The sequence below is a fragment of the Macrobrachium rosenbergii genome, chromosome 4, assembly GCF_040412425.1.
Source record: "Macrobrachium rosenbergii isolate ZJJX-2024 chromosome 4, ASM4041242v1, whole genome shotgun sequence".
Taxonomy (NCBI): Eukaryota; Metazoa; Arthropoda; class Malacostraca; order Decapoda; family Palaemonidae; genus Macrobrachium; species Macrobrachium rosenbergii.
In genome coordinates, this window is record NC_089744.1 from 59,986,322 (window position 1) to 60,010,792 (window position 24,471).

The window sequence follows — 24,471 nt, forward strand, 5'->3', positions numbered from 1 at the left end:
GTTACACTCAAAGAAAAACGTGGATGCACATTACGTTATACATTATTATTATTATTATTATTATTATTATTATTATTATTATTATTATTATTATTATTATTATTATGGTAAATAACATAAAGCTTCTGAATATAATCTATTACTGGAAATGTAAAATGTCTCTATATATGCTTTATAAATCAATACAAAAACGTCAGATACGTGTAAAATCACAGTAAAAAGACTATATTTATATTCACTCAGTTTTCGAGGTAAAGTGTATAGCGTTACAGGATGAGATTGGTCACGTTTCATCGGGAGGAAGAAAAAGTTACAAATATTTCAAGCTCAAACTCTCTCCTTCCGGATCCCAGTTCTCCTAGGAGTTCCTTTTTAAATTCAGTTTGCAGATTTACAGAGAATTCTCTATTTATTCTGAGAGGAAAATGAAATATGTATAAAGAGCTTTAGCCATGATAAGAATTCTGAGAGAATGTGGAGCAAATTTTCAAATTTATCGACATAATTACCTTAAGAACGAAACGAAAGGCGATTCCAAATGTAACACATCACAGTAAGAGGAGTGACAAGAAGTTGCAAAATTAAATAAAGGAAGGCACACACAATAAAGAAAAGACATAAGAATCTATTAAAGTATCTATAATCTGGTCCAGTAACCCCTGGATGGGAACAAACAGTAGCTTACAAGGAAATTTGATCACTTAAATCACACCCTTTGTGGGTCTCACTAAAGTGCATGGAGGTTCTGAATAGTCTGGTTACCAAGACAGACACTGAAAGGAAATTTTTGGTGATTAAGACATGCCAGCATAACAGCTGTGACATTGTTTCAAAGTCAAAACACTTTGGGTTCTGCCAAAAATCTGCGGTTACTGGAAATGAAAGTTTTCGAGTGACTGCAGGCATTATAATATGCTCACGTTATTTCCAGGTGTAATAATGACAACTCTAGTCTTTTTACCCAGGAAGTCACATATTTTAAGAATTTTAAGTCCTGACTAATGGGGCTCTCAACTTTTCATGATGTACTTTCACGTAGTGATACAGCTGCAGTGGCATTTTCTCCATAATCAGTATGTTTCAATTCTGGGACAGGAAAATTCCAAAAGAAATATAAGATTCATTGGAAATAAGATGAAAGAGTTATTAAACTAAAGTAATAGTATTTCATTTCTGATGTGCCATCGCGGTTATCACGATATTCAAATAAAATAACAGTCAAACATAAAATAGTTCATGACGCCCTGAAAATATGATACTCGAAAGTATATCCATTTTCAGTCACCATTTCTGAAAAAGCAATAACCTATCCCTAATTGCCAGAACTATGGCAACATCATAAATGCCAAGAGGCAATTAGAATATCAAAGACTTTGTGCCATGGTGATGCTGACTCTCCCTTCAGAGTGTTCCTAAAAACATGAATTTTCTAGTTATTATACTGAAAACTCAATAAAAAAGCATTCATTTGTCAGGAAGGTATTATTAAAATAGCTCCTAACCCTTGAGGATAGAGAGTCTCATTTTAAATTTGAAGCTTGGTATCAGCAGTTTTGTGTGTAAATCCAAAAAATCATTTGTGTTTAGGACCTGCTAAATCCCTACCCCCACAAAAGATAATGAAGTACTCATTTTGCCTCTTCTCTATCCATTAGGTTAAGATGTCAATAAGAATATCCACATTTGTGAAGGCCCTAAGTTAAAATTCGAGAACAATAGCAAGAGGCAACGTCTGCCGGGGAAGTGGCGTCGAATTTGCTTGGAATTTTCGACGTGGGGTGGGAGCGAAATAGAAGGGCAATTACCCTGTCACTTTTGGTATGAAACTGGCGTGGATTTAGGCATTATTAGATTTCGACGATGCGAGGTTCATATCTTTTCAAAACTAGAGACTGGCATTATTTCGAGATATAGGCAGAACTTTTACCATTATTTACTCTCTACCCATATTTGATGCTTACCTCTGCAATATTTTGCTTGTTATTCGGTATAAATGTTTGATTTGGTTTGTTGCCATAGTAACAGCAGAGCTGTATCCAAACAAAAATGAGCCTTTTTAACCCTAGGGACAATTTTCTCACATCCTTCAAGTTCCTAACTTTGTCGGTTTGCTTACAGCACTAAAACTACAAGCTCTTGATTGTCCCCTACAGAGTTGTAATTATAAGCAAAAATCTGTATTCAAAAATTGAAAACTCTGAAAACCTCTGTTCTACAGTCATCATCGTTTCGTATCCAAACGAAATATCGATAAGCATAGTCTCGGAGAGTGGTAAGTCTCATCACACGATTGGAAATTTCCGTATGCTCGAGTTATCAGGGCGCTACACAGAAACCGCAGTGAGCAATCGCTGATTTGTCAGTTCACTGACTGTGATATGCGTAAATCCACAAACATCGTGCTAAGGTTCTGAGTTATCCCCACAATATCTGGAGATCCACCTTGAACGGTGCAACTAGAGTAATAGCGGTTTGCTTTCCATTAACCATGAAAATATTACATGCAAACATTCATTATTTGCTATGCTGCAGAGTTGATTTAAAGTCCAAACAGGAAAAAGTAAGACTGGAGCCACTTTAAAAGTAAATCCTCTTAGGCATTCCTAATTTCCGGGATAATTATTGCTGTGACAACGAACAGAGGCTGCTGCTGCAATGAAGCAGTGAAGACTTTTCAGATTTAAAACTGATTAAAAAAAAATATGACCATCAACTGTCAGAAGTTGGATTTTTATTTCCTCGCACTAGTGGCACCATGATTTTGTAAATCAATGTGTTCAAATACTTCGAGCAAATATTAAAGATTCTCTGTACACCGACTCTTACATTTTTACAAATAACTGAAGAGATTAGCAACGCCACAGTTGCTCTGTTTCTAAATTGGTTCAGTGACCAGCTAAATATGAATAACATTGAAGAGCTTTAGTTCATTAAAAATGACAATACCTGACAAGAGTAACACAGCAGATATTCCGTCCTAGTAGTATGCAATATCAAGCAATGAAACCTTGATCAAATCAGATAGCATGAATTCATTAATGGGTTTGGGAAACAAGCAATTCGCCAAATCATAACTATTACCTTCGGTGCGAACTTGCTTGCTGGGAGGGACAAGTAAAAAATATATTTTTAATAATTAAGTCATGAAAGAACTTTTTGCTTACAAAAGCTGGGGAGTGAAATGGCACAATATGGAATTAATGACTAGAGAGAGAGAGAGAGAGGAAATATAAAACAAGCGTTTGTTGGAAACGTCGTAAAATCATAACAAGAGAAAAATTTTGCATTACGCCGAGACGAATATTCTTATCGGTATTTTACAAATATTCATAGCAAGGATGCATGAGCTTGAAGCAGTTAACACAAGCTTCAAAGTATGATCCTTTCGAGATATGTCATAAATAACAGCAATCTTGAAAATATGAAGGTAAATAGAATAGAGAGAAAGAAAAGTTTAAATAAATAAATTTTAATAAAATTAAGTGCAAATCAGGAGACTGAGTATCCCAAGTATAAAGTAGGTTATGTCTTTTCACAGACATAACGTACGTTCTCGAGATAAAATGAAAAAGTGTCCACACATGCATTTTTTTCAACCCTAACTCAACCCATCATCAAGAAAATTATAAAGCTGTTTCTTTGCCTCCACACCCCGATGATTGAATACAAAAGCGCTCTTTACTGCACTTGGAGTGGTATTCCATAATTACATAGAAATGAAATGAAAACTCAATACTTTTATAAAAAACGGAATACTATTTTCAATGACTAGCAGTTTCCTAGAGAGACCTTTAGAACTTACAGAAACTTTTAGGACTAGAGAGACAGAGAGAGAGAGAGAGAGTCCAAGATATACTGTATAGTATATAATTAATATTCCAAATTTGTCTCACAAACTAATTATTTAAAAGAGAGAGAGAGAGAGATGCAATACTTTTCTTAAGAACGAGAAATATCTCTAAATTTACTGAAATAATAGCGTTTGTTGGAATGTCGATGCACGTCGTAATAGTACTTGTGGTACAAAAAGTGAGAACAGCAGCTGCACTAACATTGCATTAGAGGAAGGAAGAATAAAAGAGATTTTTCAAAGTAGACTATCATCTGAGCACGAGGTAACTCTCACATAACGATTTCCTTACCCCTCCTCGTGCTTATTTTCTTCAGTCCCTGAACTCCGTTATCCTTCCCATTGTCCTGTACACTGAGAGCAAAAAATAAAAAGGGCTTTAAACGTGTCGAAGGGTCTACGTGAGTCAGACAAATGGGCAAGAGAGCACAATCCCACAACTTCCTGTGGCTGGAATGTTGGTGACTGCAGAGCCCAACAGCAATTTCCCACTCTGAAGAGCACGAGGGAAATTATAACTCCAACTCCATCTTCGTGATTATTGTTGCTTATCTAAGGATTCGGTGGTTGTCTTTCCTCGTCTGGGAAAAAAATACAAGTGGAGTAAACTCAGCGGGCGAAACGTCACGTCACTCACGTTTATATTCGATGTCAAGTACTAAGAAAGGCCTGTAATATATATATATATATATATATATATATATATATATATATATATATATATATATATATATATATATATATATGTGTGTGTGTGTGTGTGTGTGTGTGTGTGTGTGTGTGTGTGTATAAACATGTATATATACAGATATAGGCTATATATATATAGAGAGAGAGAGAGAAGATACTTAAGGATTTCTATTAATATATTCCATTACCTACAGGAATACGTATAGCTGTAAACGAAGGATGATATACTGTATATCAGCTGTTCCTGATAATTGTTTCAGAATGGAACTGCTTCCTGTGTGACGCATCCTTGCCAGAATATCAACCGCTAGTTGTTTCTTCCCTTTACGGAGGAAATGACACTGATCCACATTGAAACAAATTAACATGGTGATATAATTAGCTCCACACTAATTATTTCGCACTTTGATACTTTTGCCATAGATTGCGTAAACGGTTTATCGCTAAGCTAATTCGAGGGTTTGCCGGTTAATTAATATGAAAAATCATAAGAATTACATGTAAATATTATTTCCCAGCCGCTGATCACGAACATGATTGCAAAACTACAATTTGGTTGCAAAATAAGAATTTTGCAATCAATGCAAATTTAGTCAAAACATCTGAGCCCTAAACTTACATGGTTTGGGGATCGAAATGGTTTTTTCTTTTAATGTATGCATAAATGGTATTTTGAATCTAACAACCAAGACGATGCAGTATAACTGTCTCTCCCTTTCACACACCCTTATACTTACGCAGCAAATCATCATTCGCTCTCTAATTTTGCGTCAAATGTTTTAGATGAAACTTACGAGGCACCTTGTTAATACCGGGACATTCACTTTTTCATTATCTATTTCGAAATAGGCGTAGAATAAGGTATTATTAATCTGCCGTTATATTGGCCAATGCAATTTAAAAATGAAAAACTTGATATGATATGAGAAACGCATTATATTCACAATGATGAACGTCGTCAATTTTACAATTGATAAATAAAAGAAAAAGAACCATGATCATTGCTCTGGTGTGTTTGCAAGCTAGATGTCTAAGATATTGTCAGAACCAATCATCATTTTCTATTTGGCAAGCCACAGCTACTTCTCAATAACGTTAAATGGTAAATGTTGACTAGCTGGTGAAAATAGGGATCTGTAAAAAACAAAATGATGTGTTGACAGGTCTATTAACCATGGGTGAACACAGTTGACTCTCTCTCTCTCTCTCTCTCTCTCTCTCTCTCTCTCTCTCTCTCTAAAATCCCACACACCTATAGGCACTTCTACGGCTGAAAGGTATATATGAATGCATTCTGTGAGATCTTACATCAAATCTAAGTAAATAAAAAACTACTAAGATATAGCCAAGTAGTTAAGCCAATTATTGATTCATAATTGATTCTACAAAAACCTTCGCCTCGATATTAATGTTTCAAAATCACAAAATCATATAATATATTTGTATATATATATATATATATATATATATATATATATATATATATATATATATATATATATATATATATATATATCATGATTTACCCCTTAGAAAGATGGCTCATGAGAGGTTAACCTTCAGTTTGGCATTGAGTATTATTATTATTATTATTATATATTATCCAAGCTGCAGCCAAGCTGGAAAAGCAGCGTGATAGAAGCCAAAGAGCTCCAGCAGAGGAGGTTAGCCGAGTAGGGAAAAGAAAGTAAAGACTAAACTACATACAAGAAATAAAAAAAAAATACAAGAGTCATGTTGTAAATAGAGACTTACATGAGCCCGCTCAACAAAGAGTATTGGCACTCAGATTAAACTTTTATTGCTAACCCTATGCTCTCTCTCTCTCTCTCTCTCTCTCTCTATATATATATATATATATATATATATATATATATATATATATATATATATATATATATATATATATATATATATATATATATATATATATATATATATATATATATATACATACATAAATGTGTATGTATATATATATACATATATACTTTGCACACACACACATATATATATATGTGCAAATGATGATTAGATAGGTCTTTTTACTTTAAGAGCCGGAGGTGATTAATGTGCACTGAAAGCCATAATTTCACAATGCAAAATATCTAAATGGCTCACGTAAGTTAACGTATGCTTCAGCTTTAACGAAATAGATATTTTACGACTTTAATACCGACACACGTTAAAGCATCACTCACTAACGTATGAATACTTTAGGAAAATTTCCATTCCTCTAACGTTTGTATTAAAATACACCTCAAGGTCAATACTTCGTGAGATTTCTTAACTCCATTTCTTTCCATAATATTTTTAACTTGAAATGCTAAATTTCTTTTTCAACACAATTTTCATGTCACAAATATAGATTTACGTAAGACACATTTTCACTAACGTGCGAGCAAGAATACATTTGAAATATAAATTCCTCAGAAAAAGAAAATTTACCGTGATTTCATAAGTGACAGCCATTCACGACTTCAAATAACAATACTTTTGTAATGTGCTGGAAGCCTATCCACAAGTAAGATATTCGAGAAAACAAAGACAATGAAAGCGCGATTCTTTTTCACTTTTTTACTGTCATAATCGCTCCTTCCTAATCATTCTATCCTGCCATCACCCTCGACTTTTGGTTTCGAAGATGTTTTTTTCATTCAGATTTATTGTGCTATACCTGTTCGGTGGTGACGCTTTAACTGGTTTTCCTGTATCATCAAATGATTTATTTCCTATAACGAAGACATTACTTCAGCCACACAAAGATCGACTATATCTGCAAACGATTCTTGCAGACACATCCTTTATAGTGATGTGATTGAAGAGCAGCAACAGATACAGTTAGGGAATACAAAGCAAATGATGGGTCTCAGCATGGAGGAAAAAAAAAGTCTCACGGAAACACGGTATTAAGCTACCTACCTCCCTCTCATCCAGGAAGTAGGCTGAAAGTCTAATGGAGAGCGTTATGATACAAACCATCGTTCAAGCTATTCTGAGAAAGCATCGGGGAACATAAGCGTTTGCTTTAAAAAAAAAAAAAAAAAAGCAGATAATGGGTCTCAGCACGGAGAAAATAAAAAAAAAGCTTATATTAAAAAAATTGTCGGAAGAAGGGACATATAATGAAATGTTTTTTGCCTATTAATTTTAAAGGTGTTCAATTTCGTGATGCAAGATGTGCAATATTGTAGAATATTTTTCAATCAAAATTCTATTTTCTGGAGGAGTCTGATTGGATGTTATAAAAGCATAATATTTTACAGCCTTTTAATAACCAGCTAAGTTGACTGTACAGAAATTGGTCCTATGAAACTATCCTAATATAAGCACTAGTTTAAAAGAGACCCTTCCTTGCAGAAACTGATAAAGATAAGAACGCTGTCATTAAGTGAACACAAGGAATGACATTATTATATATACTGGAAAGAGATCTTCATCATCCGGTGAAATGAAATGAAGTTTGATCCATAATTACAGACCTGTGCGAAATATGGCAGATATATTCAACAGGCGTCCTTCTCGACATGATGAAGTTTTGGCAGAAATTAGCTTGGAGTTGAACGATTTTTGCCTTCAGATAAGTGTTTCTGCAATATGTAAATGTTTTAGCTTCGACCTGTACAAGTCAAAGTTCAAAGTCACAGCCTATGTCTCGATGTTAATCTCAGTAATTCATAATTGAAAAGAATTAATATGAGTCAGTGTACCTACATCCAGTTACAAATTCTTCAAAGGACAGACACAAGGTAATTTAAAGATCACTGGTCAGGGTCAAATTGATACCTTGGCTCGGATTACATAAGAGGTATTTGCAATACCAGATTGAGGTATGCTTTCTGCTGAGTATGTAGGCTTACCTTGAGATCCTGTTAAATCTTATTCTTGTGCTAATAACAAAAAGAACCGGCAAGAAGCGGTAGTTGTCTACAACATGACCTTCAAGAAGGAAATTAGGAATTAAAAAAGAATAATTGCCTTAATGTTTGATTCTTGTGACTCAAGCAAATGAGTGTCTCAGAGTTTCCGGCTACCCTTAACTAGATGTCGTTCCTGGTAATGCAGAGCAGTACTACTACCTGCATCACCACAGCGAAGTAACGTGTGGAGAACATTGTAAATAAAACTGAATGTCAGTAGGATATTGTGAAGCCTTCAGAACCCAGCAAGCTGGTTAAATAAGTGTAGCTATACAAAGACTTTTCCCCTATCACAGGAACAATTGCACCACCTCCCAGCCTCTCACAATAACACATAGTTGAGTCCTTGAATCGGGACAGCTAATACTAGGAACCAAAATCATTCACAGTCAACAAAGAATTAACAATCTCGTAATAGGAGCTGTCTTCCAGTAGTTAGTGCCTTCTTTCTTCATCCTGATGAAAATTGGAAAATGGGTGCACATCAACCAATAACGCACAAGACAACAACTGACAAGAGCCAAGATGTAGCAACTTCAGCGATACCTGATATCGACAAGAACAGATATTTTTTTGAGTAATGAACTGGTAAATGGTAACACCAAAACAGTGTTTAAAAACACTGGTGCTGTATACAAGAGAGGGAAATTCATACTTTTAGACACAGGTTCGCTAACTTGTCCTTCAGGCAAACATAAATCGTGTGCTAGATTTTAACCTACTTTTCCGTCCACTGACAAAGTTAAAATGCAAGCTCACTTAATACGAAATTAAAACGGATTCTCCCGTTATTTAGGAACTTAAAGCAATGATCGCTTAATAAATGAAAGACAGAAAGCCTTTAGAAAACTGGAATGTATTACCCAAAAGGTAATCTGTGCTGAGAACTGGAAGGCTAAAGCAGGAGTCACCACTTCAAATATATATATATATATATATTATATATATATATATATATATATATATATATATATATATATATATATATATATATATATATATGTGTGTGTGTGTGTGTGTGCGTGTGTAAGTCTATGTGCTTGTTTTATCTATGAAATGTAGGATACATTTATGGTGGAGAATATTTAGGTTGTCTTCCTATACTAAATTTTACGTAGGATTCTTGTCATGGTATGTTGTGAGCTTTAAAGACAAGTCATTCACACTGATATCACGCTTTCTCCGTAATATTCAGTGAGCTGTTGCGCCTATCTTAAAAAAAAATAAAAACCTTAGCATTCATATTCTCGCCTTCGCCTTCTGGATTCGAATTCAACACACGGATCCCAGATAATCAGCTTTTAAAGTTACCAGTCTCTAGGACTGACTCATAAACCAATTTTTATTTCGTGTAAATTCGTGTAATCATTTTGGCATGGAGTCTAAGGGTTACAATCACAATTCTTTCTAGAACAATCTCTTCGTCCTATTTCTGGTATATTGGATCACTGTTCTCGTATGAGAAAAAAACTCATTAAAAGACAGCGGGTGTTCAGAATCCTAAGTCCAAATAAGCTCTATCATTTCAAATGAGCGCTACAGTTCGTTGAGAAAGCTTTCAGATCTTTCATAGACGGATAGTTAAAATGTTAATATAGTGACCTGCATATATAAAGCGAAACAATGATAAATTGAAAGCAATAGAGAAATAATATGGTGAAAATAAAGACAGGGATAATAGTAGCAACAAAAACAAACAAAATAACATGGCGATGAAAAAAATCAGAAAACAGACACAGAGACAAACGGCTGAAATGTACTATACAAAGTGAGAGCACAAAACAAACAAACGTCAGACATTCGATGAGCATTTGAAGCAAACTTGTTGCGTGTATATAATGTGACAATGACCGACGGCGATATGCATGAAGCGGACGGACACAAAGGCTGGTTCCAAGCAGCTGTGGTTTCGGTACTTTCAGCCCACTGACGTCCTCGTAGTTCCTGCGGCGGCCTGAACATTTGAATTTTTATGCTAAGTGTCACTGGGATACAGGAATGCAAACTGAAGATGTATTGAATACACACGTGGTAGAAATGTTCCTTAAGAGTATTTTAAATGGAACAATATAACTAAATGGATGTGTATTCATACAGTAGAGGAACAAATTAACAAAAAATACCTCAAATTTCTTACATGAACTCAACAGGATTATAGACATGAGTCTATGAAAAACAAATAAAAATGATGACATGGAAGAGAAACTCAAGAGAGGGATATAAAAAACAATGTGTAAATATTCGGCGAAACTTTGTTGTTGTATTTTTTTAAACTTGGATAAATCAGAATGGCGCTAACTCAGAGGTATAAACTACATCTCTAATATAATTATTAATTTCTTTAAAGGAACGTAACCTATGATTTTCTTGCTATAACAACTGATCTCCATAAACAATCAAACCTCGCTATCTACCACGCTAATTATAATAACCCCCGAGAAGGCTGGCGCTAATTATTTTAATTAGAGTAATTAAGAAACGATGCCTGAAAAACCATTCCCCCGAGGCAACGTCGGCTCACCTACTCTCTGAGACTTGACAGTTAAAACATATGGAATGGCTGAATCCGTCTAAAATCGGCTCCTAATTTAAAGAATCCAGTCCTTTTGTAAATGTCAAAACCTTCCATAGACATTCAAGAGACAGAGGAAGAGGTAATAGGGTTTGCCTACCAGCCTACTCAAAAGACACCCGGAACATCTGGCAGCTCCCCTTCTTACCTGGACGACAGGGAAGCCGCTAGAGGGTTGAACATCCTATGTCATACAACGCCACTGACACATTCTAATCACAATTTAACACTTTCACGTCACTTCCAGAACATTTAAAAACAAGTAACGAAATCGTCTTCCATCAGCTATCGATCACCAACCCATCCAGAGATCGTGAGAACTGAAAACAACGGCCCGAGAGATCCTTCACCAACCACGATAAACACACGACTCGCGCATGCACCTGTAACGCAGCCTCAGATTGGTGGCTATTCCGCACCACCTGATCAATCCGCCAATGGCAGTTCGTCTTTCATGCCGTCCCGTGTTGCTCTATCTCCCTCTCTCGCCTTTAACCTAGTAAACACAGCCGGGCCTTTATAAAGGGACTAGATAAAATCACATATCATAGCTGTCCTTGGAATTCACTCGGTTTCAGATTCCGTAGAGCAGATCTATATACAAGCAATGTAAAAAGTATCCCGTGGATCTTAGACTTCTGCAATTACCGACTTAATTGCTTACAACTGGGATAGTGGACAAGATATGCGTGGGCTGAAAAAATAAGTGTTGCATGCAGAAATAAAAAAAAAAACCATTGCGTGTTTATACACGTAAATATACATCAAATCGTATATGGATGTATGTACAGTATGTATATATGTGTATATATATATATATATATATATATATATATATATATATATATATATATATATATATATATATATATATATATATATATATATATATATATATATATATATATATATATATATATATATATATATATATATATATATATATATATATATATATACACACACGAATGTGTCAAACAGCAGTATGAAATTGCGATGTCTAAATAAGTATGATTTCCTCAGAGTTCTTTTATTTGAATGATACGCTCTGATAATTATTAGTGAGCTGATCTAAAACAATGCTGCACTCCCACGCATGTGCATCAATGTATGCCTACACTCAGGTATGCAAACACATGTTACATGTAAAAAGCATGAAGAAATACAGTCCTATCACATACATAAGCATATAACACAACATCAAAGGTCTTACTTTCCAAAAATTGTTTTAAAGATCTGTAGATAGCCTGGCTGGACCTTCAAAACTGGTCGCCAAATCACTCCAAAAATCAGCTAGTTTCCGCAGTCAGCAACGTATACGTGCATAAATGCTCTTTCATAATAATGAAACATATAAAACACAAATACATACGTTTACCTGCCTTAATAAATATAACTTCATGTTTCACATAAAAATTACGTTAATTGATTTCTTCTTAGAAGGTAGAAGGGAAATGAAACAAATGGTGTACCGAAATGTCGTGTAAGAGTTTAAGTGAAAATTAAATCTAAAGCAAAATTCAATTAAAAATACAAATAAGCAATATACATAAAATACTATAGCTCATAAATAGTACTAAAGTATTACGTGCCTCTATAACTAGCGTTGAAATCATCTATGAATTGGTGAATTGCCGACAAGTATGAAAATAAATTCATGAAAGCTAGTCATATATTTGATAATAATGACAACATTGATAAAACGATTCGGATGATAGCGGTGACAACGATATGACATTAAACGAAAAAGGAACCATAAACCTAAGATCAAACGAAACCATTTATATCCTACTAATCAAACAATGGCAATATTCACCAAAATTTTCTTTGTTGTGCTTGTAACAACGATATTCTGAGGGCAAGAAACTACGCGTTTAGATTTATCGCCGTCCAACCCAGAGCAGCCTCTATCACCACTAGCCCAAACATAAGTTCGCAGAATGACGGCATTTTGGTCCTAGTCCATGATGCTATGTAACGTCCCTAAGGTAGGACCTTTTAACTTGACCCTTCAATATATCATAGTTATTTTGAACGGTATGGCTACGATAATACAAAAATCAAGAGTGAACATGTTACTCTTTCTGATTACTAAGTTATTCAGCACCTTCAACGCTTTTAGGCTTATCTCTGGTTGGTTATACTTTTCGTGATTTAAAAGTCCAAAAGAGTGTTTTTGTTAACAGAAAAAGAAGAAAAATAACCAGTAGAGTAAATATATGAAAGCGAATTCTTTGATACCAACAGAAAAACAGATAGACTGATTAAGTTCCTCAGAAAAGAAAGTGTAAAAAGTAAATCTCAGGGAAATAGGCGCAAAATTCAAAATGATAAGAGCGCAGTAAAAGGAATATTGCCAATATGCTTTATAGTCGAAACTAATTTCAGCAAAAGGCATGTTACCGATTTGCTAAGAAAATTAAAAGTCGTTTCAGAAAGAAAATGTATTTTCAACTAGTCTACAGTGTCCTGCAACCTTGCCGTTATATGGGGATATCTAATCAAAATTATTAGTCCTTTCCATAAACACACATATAAGTGCATTCTCTCTCTCTCTCTCTCTCTCTCTCTCTCTCTCTCTCTCTCTCTCTCTCTCTCTCTCTCTTATTATATATATATATATATATATATATATATATATATATATATATATATATATATATATATATATATATATATATATATATATATATATATATATATATATATATTCTAATGATATAGCCTTGTATTATGTATGTCTTTATGTAATTTTAATATATTTTCTCTTACACTTGTCATGTGTTCTGTGTAATAATAATGATTGTTGAAATACCAAGTATCAGATCTCAAAAGAGTTAACTTGACTGCATGATTCTAGAACTAAGATACATTTTGCTGTTAGGGTGATGTTTGCACAGGTGTCCAGTAAGGGTAACCCCCTTTTGCGAAGGTTCGTCTCCTTATCCACTTGAACTGTCATCAAAGAGATATGGGATGACAGGTTTAGGTAACACTGGTTGGCCCAAAAGGCTGTTGTTTGAACAAGTGTTAAGTCAGGAAATCCCCTGTCAACTAAAGAGATATGTGACGACAGATCTGGATAGCCCTTTTGACCCAGGGGAAAAACCCTTTGTTGTTTCCCCTTCAGCCTGGGCCCATTTCCCAAAATACCTTAGTGGCAACATAGGTTTCTTCTTATAGTAGAATCTGGGAGGCTGTGCATTAGCCTGTGAGAGACCATTTGAGTTGGTCAGGTTCTCTCTCTCTCTTTCTTACCCTCTCTTTCTTCAAAAGAGAGTAATTTTAACATAATATATGTTTGTGGTCCTAGTAATAATATTCCCTATAGAAATCTGATCATAAGAAAAGTGTATCAGAAGTGTAACGGCGCCTCATAAAAAGTGTTTTTGTGAATTTTACAAAGATTTTCACAAGCTTGTGTAAGATAAAGTGGATTTTACTTATTATTACCAAGGTATTAAGATGTGTTAGGGAGATTTTCCTTAGTGAAATTATTGTTGATAAACCTTTTGTACATTTTTTTGTGTGTTCTTGTGTTTGCAATTTCTTAATTTTGCCCAAGTTTTGTGTTGGTGATTTAACACTTATTTACATAACATTTTACATATTTTTGATACTTTAATATTGCATACTTGATTTGATTTTCATTTATTAAGATTTCCTTTTCGAATCTTGAGTAATTCTTGATAGTTTAAATTTTGCTTGGTTAATGTAATTTCTTGATACATTAAAGTTTTGTGAATTAATTTTGTTTAAGAATTAATTAAATCTTGTGTTGTTTTCAAGTAATGGTAAATTTTTCAGACTGTGAATTCTAATTATAAAATTTTGACGTTAAAAATAAATTTTTGTATTTAGAATTTTTAAACACAGTGTTTCATTTATTGACCACCAGTGAATAGGATTAATTGTGTGTGCTTAAGGCAAAGTGATAAACATGTTTTCTTGCCTTTAGTTTTGCTGAAGTGAATTAAGACCAGGGAAACGCTTATAATTGTTTGATGGAGTGATGCCCTTTTTCTCTAGTATATTTCTTGATTAATTGTAATACCTCACACGTGTCTTGATAAACTTAGTTTGATTTATCAAGTGATAAGTAAGTTTTAATGGATCACTGTTACCTTTAGAGTGCTCAGTCGTAATTTTATTGTTATGCAAGTTCAGGTATCTGGCTAAAGTGAGGTAAATTTTTGGATTTCGTGACTAGATGTGTAATAACCAGGTACTTGGTGTACTTTCAGACAATATATATATATATATATATATATATATATATATATATATATATATATATATATATATATATATATATATATATATATATATATATATATGAGCTGTTTCCTCTAATACACAAGTTGCTCAGGGAAATACAAGTCCATGTACACTGCTGCACGCATACTGGATCAAGTATATGAGAGATAAATCATCTGAAATCTATTGCCACATCAATTGTATTAAAACAGAAACATTTACAGGTATGCATGACCTTGGTGCTTTTGGAGGTGTGGACCCAAAGGATATTTTCCCTTTTTTTTGTGATGACTATTATCTGCTTACTGTAGCCAAAATGCATTCTTTTTGTACGCGTTGGCGAATTTATAATGTCAGTTCACGAGCGGTAACTCAAGCCTTACCGATTACTGCCTGATTTCTATATTTTCCTAAAAGCTTCAAGCTTTGCTGCTGAACCCACGTTTAGCTACCTGGTTCAGCAGCCATTCATAGCGCACCCTCGTAGCTCATGCTTTAATGTCACTTAAGTTACCTGTCGTTCAGTCCCAACCTCATGCTGGGTCAGCCACCTGCAACTACGTTTCCATCTGCATGTCTTACAAAAAGTGCTTCAGATCCCCTCCAAAAAAGTCATTTGCGTCCAAGAGTCCTGTGTATGACTTTCGTTGCACTGGTGACGCTAGAGCGACCGGATAGGACACCCTGGTTCTCATATGCCACCCTATTAACTAACAAAGAGAGCACTGTGGAACCAGCATGGTTCTTGCATATAACCCTGGGCAACTAACGGACTCAGCACATCCATGCCTACTGCTTGTAAGGAAAACATCATAGGATGTCCTTAAACAAACTAACAAACATGAATGCCAGAAAACTTCGTATAACCCCATACCATCATATGCCCACCAAGCACTCACCCTTCACCTAATAAAAAAAAAAAACGGTGGGACTTCATCGTCACGTTTCCAAACACCCATGCCCAGCACCAACTTCTGGACCTGGCCTCCTTCCAGACAGTACCACTCACCACCGTCCCCAAGCACCTGTCTATTCAAACTTGAACTAAGAAATACTACCAGGATCCCGGTAAGCATGTCATATACCACCCTATCAAGATGACAAGGCCCTCATCTATTCCATAATCTTCCTCCTGGCCTCAGAGAAACTGTTCACCTCGAAGGAGGTCTTCAAGGAAATGGAATGAACCGGCCTTTACCAGAATGCCTCCCGCACCTGGGCCTCCCCGCCCCATATGGTAAAGAAACCAATGGCTCTTGGCACCCCTCAGAGACTACAGGTGCCCCAGACTACAAACGGGGTCCAACCTCTACACACTTCCCAATCTGGCACACATCATCTCCACTCTCCACAGAGTGAGAATCTTCCCAAATTCGACCTTATGAGCGGCTACTTACAAGTTTTGGTCCACCACAAAGATGTCCTGATTCTGGCGATCACAACTTTCAGAACCTACATTCAACAACTCCACATCTGGAACTAAGGGTCCTTGATAGCTAAACTGCAAAGTTGAATCAAGATTTTTATAATCTGAGTTGCTTCTTTAGCAGCATAGAATACAAGTTCAGCCTTACAGCTTTGGAAAGTTCTATCAAATGCTGACTTGGTTATGATTAATCTTTATTAAATTGTCTATATGTTCAATTAAATGCCGATACTATAATAAACACTGTTCAGACACTGCAAAGCTTCTTCTATGACCGCAATTAATTTTAGAAATATAAAAAAGGTATTATTTAATTTTAGCACATGTGCTTACTACGATTACTTGTATTTATTTGCAGCAACATTTCAAAGTCAGATAATTTTCTTAAACAAACTCAGAAAAAAAAACATTTCATCAAATTTATCACGAGAACAAAGTCACGGACATCTAAGAATTCTAACGAAAATTCTTAAATCATTTCAATGAGTATCCTGATGGTACCTTGAATTTTTTAAAATATACGCATACTTTTCTAAAAGAGTATGTAACACCCTTCAGTTAGTCGAGATACCTACCTATAACACAACTCTTCTTCACGCTTTAAAATAAAAATTACCTGCAATAACTTCTTATCATAGGGTGCTCGTATTACCCTAAGGAGTTTCTTTAAATCCAAGGACATCGATCCGCGAACGGCATAAACGAGTGAGGCGTGCAAAGAGAGCTTAAAGTGAATGTTCCCATTATTCTTCTCAAGGTCAAGCGTTACACCCTGAGGCACAACTCTCGGGAAATGCAGTAAGTCGCCGGACATACAGTATATCTGCACCTGACAAAAGGAAAAGACTCTTCCATGCTGAGCCTGAATGTTAACCCGTCTTACCAAATGTGCCACGCTGTTGTCGACAAAAACCAGTTACCGTAGTTGATTCCATGAGGGAAATTATATTTCGCTTTTGCTCTGTTTTTTTTAGACTTGCTGTGGCTCGATACTAATTATGTTTGAAAACATACACTTCATCATCAAGAAATAGAGAGAGAGTGCATGAGGGGTGAAACAGTAACTTAGTCCTGTCCAGTTTAGGTAAATGTTCCTTAGGGAGGGAGGTAACGTACTTTGGTCACTAATAATCTGTATCATACAAAATTTATGTATGACCCTTGGGTCATTTGATTGCTAAAGCAACTTTAAAAATTTTCTCGCTTTTTAAATGCCATGATACTGAAACTTTGTGCCATAATTTATTGCAGTATTTCATATTTTATATTCACTACAAGGTTTTCTTGCTATCAGTTATTTTCTTTTTTTAAGTAACCTTCAAACCGTCCTGGTTCCTTTCACTACATACATAGATTTCCTTTCCAGTATCTTTTGGGCCTTTCTTATTATTTTCAAGATGGAAAAAATAAGACCTTACACAGTCAAAATCTGGCAGTACAGTATTTTTATGCGTACCTGGCGAGTATTTGGCGTATATTTTCAGAGGAAAGAAGATACCCTTCCACTCCTGTCCTGGAAGGATAGAATCTAGCCCATCATCTGCAAACAACTAATTTTTCATGCGATTTATATGACTCTCTCTCTCTCTCTCTCTCTCTCTCTCTCTCTCTCTCTCTCTCTCTCTCTCTCTCTCTCTCTCTCTCTCTCTCTCTCTCTTTTCACTACTGCTGCTAGAAATTTAGATGGCATTCATCTACAAAAGAAATCTACATATTTTTAAGAGCGAAGCCCTAGTGCCCTATTTTGAACAATGAAAATCAGAAATATTTACGGGTTTTCCAAGATCCTGTACCTGAAACCACTAGCCTGAGACAGAATATACTTCCATCAATCGGGAATTTAATTAAATACAAATGTTATTTCTCTGGTTTTCATTTTCCAACATAAGAACGTAATTCTATGGGTATTCTAGCTTCCGAGATCTTTGACTGGACGTAGGCACCAGCAAAGGAAACATTAAAACTAATACAACAGCGGAAGTACATTCAAGACCCAAGACCCACTGAATGTGGTCGTCTACCAGGCATTTTTCAGCAGGATTTGTTCTTAAAACTCTGAATAGGCTAACTGTTCGGGCTGTCCAACCAAATAGGGAGATGATGCCGCTTCAACAACCGACAAACACATTTCCCATAAGTCTTAGCCCTTACTGTAATCAAATTCTTAGTAGAAGTTAACTAATTTAGCCAACTCATTCCCATATGTGGTATACTTCGAAAGTCGAATAGCTTACCCTGAAAAATATAGCTACAGCCAATGGCTATTAACATCTGACCTACTATGTTATATCCATCATTCTTAGGGTAGCCTCAGAAACCAATTTGTTTTAACGTCCTCCTCTGTAAATGGTTTCAGTTATCCATGAGTTATTCCAGAAAGCCTCGCCTCATCAGAGAGAGTCTTGAGATCGATTCCGGTTAGAGGTGAAAGCGATTTAGGCTCATTTTTATGGAATGTGGCGTGTCACAGCCAAGGTGGAGAAAGGAAAGTGGGTAGCAACCACATCCTAGAATACTTGCTGAAAACTGGAGGAAGACTAAACTTGGCACCACCACCTCTAAGGGATAAGAAGTAATAAAAATAGTAACACTTAATTTCAGGCAGCAGTTGGTCAAGGGCATGAGATATTTTTCATTACAATATTGTTTTGTTTGTTCACAAAGAACTAGTTTAAGTGGTAGTACTTACAGGAAAGTGTAATAATATTGTATTAGACACAAACATCCAAACTTAGGGAAGACCTGAGATAAAGTAACTATTAAAAGTGACATAAAAATCAAAATCTTTTACCTGAAAAAGACTGCTGCTCCTCTGTTGACATAAGCAGTGACTTAGGCACTTGATGGTCATTATTGTAGTACATCACAGCTAGTGTTGACAGAGCCATGAAACTATAAATTTCAATCCAAAAATCTTACTGATCCCTGAAAGTTAACACACCTTATGGAACTATCCCCTTTAAAAATAAAAATCTGGTTGAAAAATCACATAAACTTCTTTTTTTTTTTTATTCGAAGCTTTTGTTCAGCCATTGAAGGTATGTTTGTGGCTTCCCTTTTCTCAGACCCATAACGAGCTGGCGTCATTTCCTCTCGAATGCCAATCTTTATCGGAAGAGTGTCTTCCGCAAGGCACAAATATTGCAACTGATTTTGTAATTTACAATCAGTCCTCATTGTTGTTTGTGAAACTTAGTCGCCACGCGAATAAGTATAATTTCTGCTTCCTTCGTTCCTAACAAGAACCCATCAAGAAAATAGTCTGAATTTATTTCCAGAGTAGCAAAAAGAAAAACGCTCTTGTTCTACGATCCTCCTCTGTGCCTACGCAACCTCGTCTAATAATACTTGTTTAAACTGGGGGGTTGATGCTCCAACCAACCCACTACTCTCCAAAGAAAAATGTATATCTGTGATAAGAATTTATGTCATAAGAATTTGCATAAATTGCAAAGTGTATCCCTATATTTTTTCTGTGTGTAACATTGATAGTTCAGAGGTAATAAAACCCACTTTTAGACTGCCTTTGTCTAGTACGGGAGAGCCACTTCCGCCCCTGGCCCTTATGCACATTAGTAGAATGAAAAAGGAAAATACCTTGGTCAGAGCTCCAAACGCTACGTAACAAAACATCCATGGGGTTGAAAGTTGCCGTCCTATTAAATTGACAAATCTACAATGACAAAAGAAACTCATGTGTGTATATATTGAGTCAGCTTCATTATAACAATCCCTGTTGAAAGAAGCGTTGTTAATACTTTCTTTTGGTCGCACAGTAACCCGAGCAAGTGAAAAGACTCAAAGCGCCAATATAAAAAAACTGAAACAAACCATGGTATATAATACTAGTCGAAACTAATATGAATATTGCAAAGAGAGGCTTCAAAAAAGTGTTAAACTTGGTAATTGATACCTATCTCTCTCTCTCTCTCTCTCTCTCTCTCTCTCTCTCTCTCTCTCTCTCTCTCTCTCTCTATATATATATATATATATATATATATATATATATATATATATATATATATATATATATATATATATATTAATGATATGGATTTTGTTAATAATGTTATTATGATATGGATTTTGTTATAGTTTTAGCTTATATTTTTTTTGTCTGTTTGTTTGTTTGCCTTGGTCAAATCTTGTGACTCAATTTTCGACCTGTTCCCTTCGTCCGATGGACTTGAAATTTTGCAAGGTTACTCAATCCCGGTGACAATACAATCTTACATGATCAATAGGTCAGCAGTGACCTCTTGTGACCCTACAGTGACCTCTCCCAGTATCCCAGGATTTGTATGAAACTCTTCGGATATTTCACACCTTTGACTCCAAAAATAACTACGAATTTTTCAAACCTTCTTTGGCTTGATAGGATATCAGTTTCGTTAGCTACAGTCATAAATCGGTTACAATTTCTGTCAAAACTAAAAAGTATAAAAAAATATAAAAAACAATTTTTTAAAACATGCTTTTATTAAAATGCACTAAAAAATGAAAAATAATTTTTTGAGACACCAGGATTTTTTACAATTAATCATGTGTAAAAAAAATAAAAGGTTGGGCGCCAAACATGGAAGGAAATGCTACAAGAGATCAAAAAATATATTTCTTTTCTTGTAGCATTTCCTTCCATGTTTGGCGGCCACGCTTTTATTTTTGTATACATAAATTGTAAGAAAATCCTGTTGTGTCTTGAAAAATTATATTTCATTTTTTAGTACATTGTAATAAATCGTGTTTTAAAAAGTTTTGTATTATTTTTTTTAAACCTTGTCCCCTCATCTGAATCATTCAAATTACAACCTTTTTGCATATTAGTCACACTGCCAGTATATTTCTATGTATGTTTTTGTCTGCGGTCTTGCCCCTCTGAATATGTTCATAATCATAACACGGGTAGTATTTACTCAAGCATGGGATTTCATATAACTTTTTATTTACTGAAATTAAATTATGTTTAACCCTTCTTATCATTCGAAAAAATTAATCCCATAATGGGTTTCCATCCGCTAGTTCTGAAAAACTAGTGTAAAGACTACTTGTGTGTTTAATGGGCTGTTCTTGTCGTTTTCCTTACAATTCAGTATTCGCTCAGGTAATTACTTTTTACTCATAACTAGGTTTTTTCAGTTAAATTTTCTGAAAAAGGAACCAATGACACGTATTTGAAACAAAAATAAAACGTTCACATGGCAATTCATAATGGTTGTTCCGGTTACTGGCCTGAACTGCTGTGAAAGAGCGCCAAAAAAATTATATGACACAATTTATAACAGGCAAATATATATTTATTCTCTGGCAGCATCATGAACAGATATTTTCTTATAATCTTACCTTAAATCTTAACGATGAGTACACAGGGCACGTCTTTCATTCAGTTCCCCGATTTTCAAAAATTGTAAAAGAGTGTATTTTGGGCTGCAAGGATCACCGAGAGTAAACACAGAAATTCTTTTGCCCTTTCCCGTTGACCTCACGCAAAAAACAAAAAAAAACAAAAAACGCACTGGGTGCTTATGCTTATCATCAGTATTACATACACTGACGGCGACTATGGTGAACGCTCATCCAGGATGACAAACAAAGTATTAATATGCCACAATTTATTACTTGCATCATCAAAGAGAAAAAATATCTCGTGATAATCTTACTTTAGACCCTAATAAAGACTATGCAAGGTACATATTTCATTCGTTTTCCAGATTTAAAAAAATTGTTAAAGTTTGCATTCCAAGCTCAATGGTCACAGTGGGGTAAACAATCCTTTTAGCTTTTCTACTGACCTGACCAAAAACTTACAGAAAACAAACACGGGGGCTTGCCATCAGCACACTTAAATCTGCATTTCATAAAAGCAGATAGTTTCATATATGAATATATTTCACTGTTCGAGATAGTGGTCAGGAAATGCAAGAGTTTACAAAATCGAAAACATAAAAAGAACTATTAAACTCAACAATGAGATACACCTAACAATTTTCTCTTGATCTCTTCAAAGGAAGTTATGATGTGCTTTTTTTTCATGGCTGTGATGCAATCAGTGTATGGTTTATACCATCGTCTTATGGAATAAAACCATAATAAACCTGTTCATGAAATGACATATCAGACAAGTGTTGCCTCTAGCGGATCCAGAAAAATTTCATGGGGCCCAGCAGTTTTCATATTATACATACATACATACATACATACATATATATATATATATATATATATATATATATATATATATATATATATATATATATATATATATATATATATATATATATATATATATATATATATATATGTATATATATATATATATATATATATATATAAATAATTCTTTCTATAATTTATTTTTTCCTATCTTCATATTTCTCATTTATGTTATCATAATCTAAATCTTCAATATTATTGTTTTGTCATTATTTTTCATGGGGGCACATGCCTAGGTGCCACCCCCCTGGATCCGCTGGCAAGTGTTGCCTGAAGTCTTCAGCTGCTCTCCTGTAATCCATTGGAAGCTTTACTCTAGAGTGAATTGTTGCCACTCTTGACGTTGACAGCTTGTTTATGAATCCCCGTTAAGAGAAACCTTTGACATTATTAACAACACATCAGAACCCTACTGAAAATATGTACTGCTATGAAGACTCCCTTTATTAAGCATAAAAGCCAACCAGGTTGGCTGGTTTTTCTATCTTCCCTCCGCTTCACCTATATTATAGATACATCGCCAACAGAAGTCCTCATAAAGCTTAAGAGTAAGGGTTTTCAGTGTATCTTTAGCAATATATCATGAATTACACTCATGAAAAGGGTCTTATTTTATCCTCATCTTTAAAGAATGTGGTTGTTCTTCATATACTTCTAAGGAATTATCTTATGTAGCAGCACAGTATACAGTGTACTGAAATCGAATGTAATTACAAGAACATCCAGTTTTATACAAGTTAAGACAGCGTCTAAAACTTAAATTATTTACAGTGATATGGTTATTATTACATTCACTTACTATTATGTTAAATGTGTATATGTGGCAATCACACTTGATCTAGACTGCTGCATTACTTAGGTAACCTTTAGAACAATGGCTACCAGCCTTTTTGGACTCCCAGCCAGATTTTCTTTAACTCAAAAGACCTACAATTCTTTGCTCAAATTATTTTTGAAAAAGTTCACAAAATGAACTAAAAAGTTTTATATGGTTATTCTTTAAATATGTGACCAATAAATTTTGAAAGAATTTCACCAAAACAAGCATTTTTAAAGTCACCCTTAACCATAACTTCCTCTCTCAATATTAGTAACAGTGTGAAGCTTGTGTATACATCTGAACACCCAACCTGGAAATTTGTGGTCAGGTATTTGCCAAAGCCAGTTTTATGGCATACCCAACCTATTCGGTTTTCCCTGCAATTCTCAATGATTCCTACATAGTAAAGTTATAGGTCCTCTGACCCTTCATGAAAACAAATCACAGTCTTCTCAAAGGTCAAAGCTCTTCATTAGGAAACGTTGAATTGGTACTGAAAGTAAACAAGAAGCTTACTCCGAAGCCCTCCCCAAACTGAAAACATGGAAACAGGAGTATGAGAGTACTCAACTTCAAAAACCATTTTGAACAAGTCCAAACACTACCTCTTGTAAACTGAAGTTTGGCAGCTTTATTCTTTGCACAATCACTAGTAGAAAACAAGTGTTTTGCTGTGCAGTCTCCACCTTGTGACTGCAGTCATCAAACTTCAGATCTAACTACTCT

The 24,471-nt window shown here is 34.9% G+C and overlaps 2 protein-coding genes across 6 annotated transcripts in view; one reads left to right on the top strand and one right to left on the bottom strand.

Moving 5' to 3' along the window:
• vari (MAGUK p55 subfamily member vari) overlaps positions 1-11,396 on the bottom strand; it is a 197,224-nt gene extending 185,828 nt beyond the window's left edge. For 2 of the 4 annotated variants that reach the window (XM_067098024.1, XM_067098009.1), the window contains exon 1: positions 11,181-11,363. In XM_067098024.1, the coding sequence (XP_066954125.1) occupies positions 11,181-11,215 (35 nt within the window). In that variant the 5' untranslated portion in view covers positions 11,216-11,363. Of the gene's footprint in view, positions 1-11,180 lie in introns of all 4 variants that reach the window. The other 2 variants (XM_067098035.1, XM_067098016.1) reach the window with 2 other exon arrangements.
• The window catches only part of LOC136835035 (T-complex protein 1 subunit gamma-like), a 772,440-nt gene that overhangs the window by 627,110 nt on the left and 120,859 nt on the right, over positions 1-24,471 (top strand). The window lies entirely within an intron of this gene.